Source organism: Trypanosoma theileri, assembly GCF_002087225.1.
Source record: "Trypanosoma theileri isolate Edinburgh chromosome Unknown TM35_Tth_11_V1, whole genome shotgun sequence".
Taxonomy (NCBI): domain Eukaryota; phylum Euglenozoa; class Kinetoplastea; order Trypanosomatida; family Trypanosomatidae; genus Trypanosoma; species Trypanosoma theileri.
Window position 1 is genome coordinate 372,581 of NW_021639853.1, and position 7,576 is coordinate 380,156.

The following is a 7,576-nucleotide window of genomic DNA, read 5'->3' on the forward strand; positions in this document are numbered from 1 at the left end:
GAAACGGAAAAAAAAAAAAAAAAAGAAAAAAAAATTTAAGAACACCATCTCACCTTTTCGAACCCGAAGGAGAAAACCAACGGGAACAAACACCCGCCACCGCCGTAACAAAAAAAAAAAAAACAATACACCCGCACGTCAACAACATAATCGCCCCCGCCGGCGCAAAAATACGGCCGCGCCACGCGCTAAACGTTGAATAAAAAAAACAAGACCAACAGGAAATGGAGAAAGGACCCTCCCTCGCGCCGAACGCCCACGAGCGCAAGACGAAACCGCCACGGTAACGGCGGGAATTCCCTCCGGCGCCGGCCATATCGGTGGCCCCCCTTCCTCCGCGTGCCGTCGCCGTTGTGTGTCTCGGGCGTCGGCGGGGTTTGGTGGGGCGCCGGCGCTTTAATTTTCCTCATTCGAGCGCCGTGGCGTTGGGGACGACGTACGGCGCTTCTCAAATTGTGTTATGATTTTCTTTCCGGATGCGCTTCGGGGGTGAGCTTCGAAATTTTTATATTCTTCATTTTTTTTTTACTGTTCTTCTGTTTTTTGGGGAGCACAGTTTCTCTGTTTTTTTTTTTTTTTTTTTTTTTATGCTCTTCTGACTTTTTATTGCTGATATTTTATTTTTGATTTTGTAGTGATGTTTGACGACTATGAATCGGATTATGTAAACCCATTAAAGAGGTCTCGAAGCGAAGAAATGGCAAGAGATGATCAGCAAGTGCGGCCTTTAGCTCGATTTGTGGCAGAACTTGTTGATATTTATTACGTCAAGAGCTCTAGGATACAGTCTGAAGAAGAGCGGAAAAATGGTCTAAGAATCTATGATTTGGAATATTTGGTACCATCAATCTCTGAACGAGTGGGTTCTATGACGCATCATTTTCAGCTTATCGATGAGAGATGTGTTCCAGTCTCATTTGCTCGTTCTAATGTACCTCTAGATCCTCCTAAACGTCCACATATAGCTACAATATTAGCTGTTTTAGTACAAGCATTTGTCTTAGAAAGTACAGGAGCCTATATTTCACTATCTACTTTTGATAACTGGTTTGGATCTGCAACTCATATTGAAGGTCCTTCTATTTCAAGGTATTGGTTAGATGCTAGAGAACATGTTGCTAAGTGCTTCGCAACAAAAAGTGGAATTATTCCCTTTGGTCAGGAAGTCATATGGAACCAATTTAATAAAATTTGTGGTATAAGTTCATTAAGGGATAGAATCATTTGGATAATACAAAAGAGTGTCAGTAGCAAACATGAATGGACTCACTATCATAATGTAATAAATTCAATAATGAAGAGTAGTGAAGAGAATAATAATAATAATAATAATAAGGAAGTTTTTTCGACTTCTGCTTTAAACGAAAGTTTTTTATGGCCTTTATGGAGTGAGACTTTTCTTTCTATAGATGCTTCTAAAAATTCCTCTGTAGAGTCTAAACTTATTACTGCAGAATCTTTATTTCGGCGAAGTGTTGAGAATTGTATTAGTATTGTTTCAGTTTTAATAGAGACAATCAATGGTGATATTCCTGGAAGGATTTCAGAAAATCATTTTCTTGATTATCATATTCTTTGCAGTGGGACCTTTAGCGAGTTTGCAGCTATTTGTCTATTTTTGGCGTTGAAAAAATCTCTCAATCTATATTTTTTGGGTGAACCAACAACTAGATTGACCGTGGAATTATCTGCAGAGGTAATGTCTAAATTATTTGATCAGCTTATTCGGTATTACACTTTTTTATCGCCTTCTTCTCGTCACTATCACCTATTGGATATGTGTCAGTCATTATGGCGAGGTTCTAGTAGTGCACACCAAGGACAACTTGATTCTCAACCCTTTACAGCCCGTCGTCGAAAACGGTCTCCTTTAGTATACCGAGAAGATGTCTTCTCGAAGCCAAATTCATCGGTATTATTTTCGTTTAAAGGGAGTTCAAGAAGATTTTCACCGTCTTTTTCTTCTTGTCAGCTAAATAGCATCTTTTCTGAGGAAAAAATGGGAAAACTGATAACCTCTTTACGAGCTCAACAAGAGAAACGAGATATTACTTTTAAAAGGTCTATCAATATGAGAAAAGCTAGCTTTAACGATGATAATGATAATGGTGGTGATATCAGAATCCCTTCTTCTTTGGAACGCCCGAAAGAATCTTTTGCTTTGAATTGTATTTCTTACTCATGGACTGTGTTTGAACTACCTGATGATGATGATGAGGATACTCTCTTGGTTGAAGATTTTTTGAGAACTAAAGCGGATTCAGTGGTAAAAAAGAATGTTGATAAAGCAATCGCAGAGTCGGGAGAAAGTAATGCACATTATTATTAGTTTCTCTTGAATACGTGTTTTTCTTTCTTTTTACCATTATGTTGGGACCTTTTTTTTGTTTTTGTTTTTTTTTTTGCTTACTCTTGCATATCTTTGTCTTTGCTGCCGGAGGTGAAATAGGTTGGAAAGATTTTTTTCTTTTTTTTTTCTCTCCTTATTTCCTTCCTTTTTTTTTCACTTATTGATTGTTTTCGCTATGATTTATCGTGGTTAGTTTTGGTATGAATAATGTGTTATGTAGTTCTTCTTGTTTATTTTTTTCTTTTTTTATGCTCCTTTTTGAGTTGACTCTTTTTTTCTCTCTTGCTTTTATTTCTTTTTTTTGTATTGGTTCTATTGTTTGTAAAAAGAACTGAGACGGATGCGTGTCTCTAGATGTTGGTTGTTTCGAAAGACAAATCTTTTACGAGTTGTACAACAGGCTGTGCTTCCTAGTAACGATTCGGCATCCGTTCAGGGATTTTATTCCTCCTTTCAGTATGATGAGTTTGAAAAAATTGAGGTTCCAGATTTACAGACTCCTCTTCTACCATTTCAAAAGGAAGGAGTTTACTGGATGATGTTACGTGAACGTGATCATGTAGGTGGCATCATGGCTGATCATTTAGGAATGGGGAAAACAGTTCAAATGATTGGTTTATGTCTTTCATCAGAACAATATAACAAAGATGCTCGTGAATTACATCGTAAAAGTATGGAATCTAAGGCTCTCTGTTATCGTTTGCTAACTGTAATTCGACAATTGCAACGAATTAGTGTTGTAGCAAATTGTTCAAAAATTAATAGACCCGCGATGGATCTCCGTGTTCTTATGAATAAAGTAGAAAAAATGTCTACTGAACCTGATAGTTCCTTATATGAAACACGAGAAGAAGTTAATAAGTGGTTAAAATTTACTAGTAAATTTCATCCTTCATATGAAAAACGTGCAATGGACTTTTTGGATGATGAAGAAAAGCGTTCATTTGATTTAATTGCGTCAAAAGAACTTCGAACTCTTGTAATTGTTCCTGCAGCTCTTATGCTTCAATGGAAAAGTGAAATAGAATCTAAAGTTAGTTCTTCAAGAAAGCTAAGAGTTTATTTATATCATGGTCAAAATAAACTAATTAGTAGCACAGAATTGGAATTATATGATTTTGTAATTACTACTTATGATACTTTAACAAATTCTGCATTGGATGCTTTGGTACCTATGTTCGATGACAATAATTTAACATTTAATCGAAAAGATGCTGGACCTATATTTCATGTTCGATGGAAGCGTATTATACTAGATGAAGCACATATGGTTCGTCACGCTAGGACACAAAGATGGCGTGCAGTAAAAGAATTACAAGGTATACATCGTTGGGCTGTTACGGCAACTCCTCTTCACAATACAATTGAAGATATTCAAAATCTTCTTCATTTCGTTGGTTTACCACGTCTTCCTGTGCTTCCGGGATCTAATCCAGAAGAAGTTTTAAATGATCCTGTTTTACAACGAGCAATAGCACGTTCACTACAACCAGCCTTTTTACGACGTGGACCAGTTATGATTCGTAATGGAAAAAAAGAAGTTTTAGTATCATTACCTCCTAAATCTGAAACTGTTGTTATGAAACGATTTACTCCTGAAGAATCGAAACAATATAATAGTATTCTTGCTCGATCAAGGACAGCATTAGCAACTTCAGAACATAAGGAAGGTGCATTTCATATTTTTGCTATGATGACTCGTTTAAGACAGGCTTGTTGTCACTTTTGGATTAGTGAAGGACGTGCATTAACTGTTTCAGTATGTGGTATTTGTAAAAGTGAAGCTGTGGCTGCTTTAGAGACTAAATGTGGTCATCATTTCTGTCATGAATGTCTTCTCTCTCGTTTTCGTGATGCTGTAGATGGAGATGATATGGCTGCAAGATTACCTTGTCCAACATGTGGAACTAGTATTAATAGTTCTTCATTGTTTAAAAATTATTCTCTATCCTCATCTGAACGTATTATGAAATTTAAAAAACGTGAATTGGAGGTGAGCACAAAATTACAAATGATTTTGGATTGTATAAATACTATGAGGACAGAATATCCAGATGATAAGATGATTATTTTTTCACATTTTACTTCCTTTATGGATGTTATATCTGTAGCACTTGATAAGGTTGACATACCTCATTTGCGTCTGGATGGTACAATGAGTTTAAGTAATCGTAACATTGTTATTCGTCGTTTTCAGACAAGTGAAGATGTTCGTGTTGTTCTTGCAAGTAAGACTGCGACAGGTGTAGGTCTAAATCTTACTGCTGCAAATCATGTCTTAGTAGTTGACCCATGGTGGAACCCTGCTATTGAAGAGCAGGCAGTTCATCGTTGTTATCGTATTGGACAGAGAAAACATGTTTATGTAACTCGTATAATTATTGAAGATACTATTGAGCAATATTGTTATGAGATTTGTCAGCGAAAGAAGGAATTTGGTGATGCTATTCTACGAGCAGCAACGAAAGGAAACTCTGGTGCGGCGATGGCCACTTCACGACTTCGAGAGTTACTTTCTCGATTGAATTATGTTCCAGAGAAAGAAAAAATTACTGAAAATGAAAGGAAAGTTGACAGGACAACGTAGAACGATTAAAAAGTAATAACTACGAACTCCCTGCTTGGGGAAGAATAGGAGTGGGTGTATAGTGGGGTGGAGGAGGGAGGGTGGAATCACCTTAAGAAAAAAAAAATGAAAGTAATAAAAAAAAGAGAAAGAATTATATACGTATTTTACAGAGACATAGAGAAAGAGAAAGAGAAAGAGAGAGACTAATTGTTGGAATTTTATTTACATTTACAGAAATGAAACAGACTGTGAAATACATGTCTTTATATGTACTCATACTCTGCCTTGTTTTTCATTCTGTTTTGTTCACAGATCTACCTTTGTTGTGAGGTTAGTGTTGTTGAAATCTTGCTCTTCTCCAATGGCTGCTTCTGCACCAACACAACGCTCCTCACCACAGTACGTCTCTCCATCACTGGGTCCCACAAACCCATGGGCTCAACAGATTTCTACCGGTACTTTCAGACCCCCAAATCCTTCATTTTCACAGCATCACGAGGTGAGTGGAGCTTCTACATCTGATATGAGTAACAAATATTCTTTTTCTTCATCAAATGCACCGTGTGTGTGTCTCTTTGATCAACCTGAAACACGTCTTCATGATACTCGACAAGACTCTGATTATAAAATTCAGAAAGTTATGAATATGATTATAAGTGCAATTGGCCAAGAACAAGATGCATTTGCTATTCAGAAGGAAAGCAATCGTGTCTTGGAACAGGAACTCAGACAAGTTCAAAGACGTCGCGAAGAAACAGAACGTACACTTCGTGAAGTAGAATCTCTTGTAAATTCTTTAGAGAAATTTCAGAAGGAGCAGTTAGAGTTGCTAGAGGAATTTCAGTGTCAATGAAAAACGAGGGCAATAGGCTTGGTGTCTAACTGAGCACCTCAGTTCATATTTATGTACGGGTATCATTACTTGCTAGATCAATATTTCTCAAAAGATTAGCTGTGTCAGCTATGAAAGAAAAAAAATGAAAAAAAAAAAGGACATGGGTTTTTTTATTATTATTATTTATATGATTCTGGTTTTTTTTTGTTTCTGTTACTCTTCACAATAAATAAGTAATCTACATGTATATATGTATACCTATATATATATTTCTCTTTATATTTCTTGTAATTTCTTTAGAAAGCGTAAAACGCAAAGCGAAAATGAATGACAGTACCCTTCAAAACGGTAGCGCAACGCAGAGTTCGCTTGGCACTTTAAAGTCCTTCCCAGACGATGCTGCCGTAAAGGAGTTTCTGGCGTCGCAGGTTAAAGAAGGTTTTGCTTCCAGTGCTTACTGGGGAGTTACGGGTGAGGTTCCGCCTCGTGAGCCTGATGATGTTGCAAGGAAAAAGCCGCATCGTTTTGAGATGGAAATTAGCCGAAAACTGGTACCTTTCCCAGAAGACAAAACAAGTTTACCACGGACACTGGACTATACACTAATTGGAATGCATCGCCTTAAAGGGGATGGTTCAGAGGTTAAACCTCAGTTGAATGCTTCGCAAATGCGTGCGCTGGAGGCAAGTCTAACACTTCGCGCTGGAGACGGCACTGATGGAAATAAACCATATCTAATGGAAACCACAACGACACAGAACCGAACTATTGGAAAAGGAACGTTCGATCCTGATGTACTTGATGCCCTTAGAAAAGGTGAAGAAGATGTGGAAGATGCGACGAAGAATCGGGATGATTTGAAGGGCGCCACACTTGAAACCGGAGTACCAGATCCATACCGTCCAACCTCATGGGATTATTGTGACATGAGTGGCATTGATCCCTCTTCCTACTGGGTTATGCAAAGAGACCCGAAAGATCCATACAGTGACTCTACATTACCTGTTTACAAAAGTCGATATAATTTGGTGGAGAAGGAAGGACCTATACGACGTGAAAAAACGGCAACAATGATACAGAGAGAGAAAAATGTAGATAAATATTCTTTAAAACAAAAAATGGAAAATATGAATACAAGTTCATTACCAAAGGGTTATCAACCTTGGTCTGCAAGTGAACTTATGAGTACTACACATGATTGTCATGCCCCTTATGATATTCCAGGAGCTGTTGCAAGTAATGAACGTCATGCCACTGCTCCACTCCCGAGAACATACCACACATTAACTCCTGCACATGAAGAGACTGTTACTCGGGTAACTCAAAGACGATTGATGCGACATGACGGAAATTGGGGTACTGAGTACTCTGATTCATTTATGGATCGATTTGGTCAAGCGGAAGTTAATAAAGATCATAGCAAGAGGAGTATTTTTGATATACGTTACGGTATTTACACCATGCACCATTCTGCGCATCATCCACGCAGTGATACAGCAACTGGAGAAAACTATACTCCATCCCAGATAGTACCTGGACAATACACAACGATGACTCAACAACCACTTCATGCTCGCAATGTAGTAGATTAAAAAAAAAAAAGGTTATATTCCTTTTTTTTTATTTATCTGTTATCCAAATGTATGGTTGTTGAAATATGTTTTTATCGTTGGTTATGTAGTTCATACTACAATATCTGTTGAAAGAAGGATAGAAATTGCATGTATTAGACTAACATGTATGATATACCACATTCTTTGGTTTGCCATATTTTCAAGAAATTGAATAATTATTGAGCGCAAAAAAAAAAAAAAAAAAAGAA

The 7,576-nt window shown here is 37.4% G+C and overlaps 5 protein-coding genes across 5 annotated transcripts in view; all 5 read left to right on the top strand.

Moving 5' to 3' along the window:
• Positions 1-199, top strand: part of TM35_000112650 (uncharacterized protein) — a gene marked incomplete at both ends in the record, with an annotated part of 336 nt that extends 137 nt beyond the window's left edge. The window contains one exon of the mRNA XM_029024974.1: positions 1-199. This exon is cut by the window's left edge and continues 137 nt beyond it. Coding sequence (XP_028883797.1) covers positions 1-199 — 199 coding nt within the window.
• Positions 200-637: 438 nt separating this feature from the next.
• On the top strand, positions 638-2,329 carry TM35_000112660 (uncharacterized protein; the record flags this gene model as incomplete). Its single annotated transcript, XM_029024975.1, has 1 exon — positions 638-2,329. The coding sequence occupies one exon, from the start codon at positions 638-640 to the stop codon at positions 2,327-2,329; it is 1,692 nt and encodes a 563-aa protein (XP_028883798.1).
• A 361-nt stretch (positions 2,330-2,690) lies between these two features.
• Positions 2,691-4,937, top strand: TM35_000112670 (putative DNA repair protein; the record flags this gene model as incomplete). Its single annotated transcript, XM_029024976.1, has 1 exon — positions 2,691-4,937. One exon carries the CDS (start codon positions 2,691-2,693, stop codon positions 4,935-4,937), a length of 2,247 nt encoding a protein of 748 aa, XP_028883799.1.
• Positions 4,938-5,280: 343 nt separating this feature from the next.
• Positions 5,281-5,772, top strand: TM35_000112680 (uncharacterized protein; the record flags this gene model as incomplete). The annotated part of the gene is made up of 1 exon (XM_029024977.1): positions 5,281-5,772. One exon carries the CDS (start codon positions 5,281-5,283, stop codon positions 5,770-5,772), a length of 492 nt encoding a protein of 163 aa, XP_028883800.1.
• A 305-nt stretch (positions 5,773-6,077) lies between these two features.
• Positions 6,078-7,346, top strand: TM35_000112690 (uncharacterized protein; the record flags this gene model as incomplete). The annotated part of the gene is made up of 1 exon (XM_029024978.1): positions 6,078-7,346. One exon carries the CDS (start codon positions 6,078-6,080, stop codon positions 7,344-7,346), a length of 1,269 nt encoding a protein of 422 aa, XP_028883801.1.
• Positions 7,347-7,576: the final 230 nt, after the last annotated feature.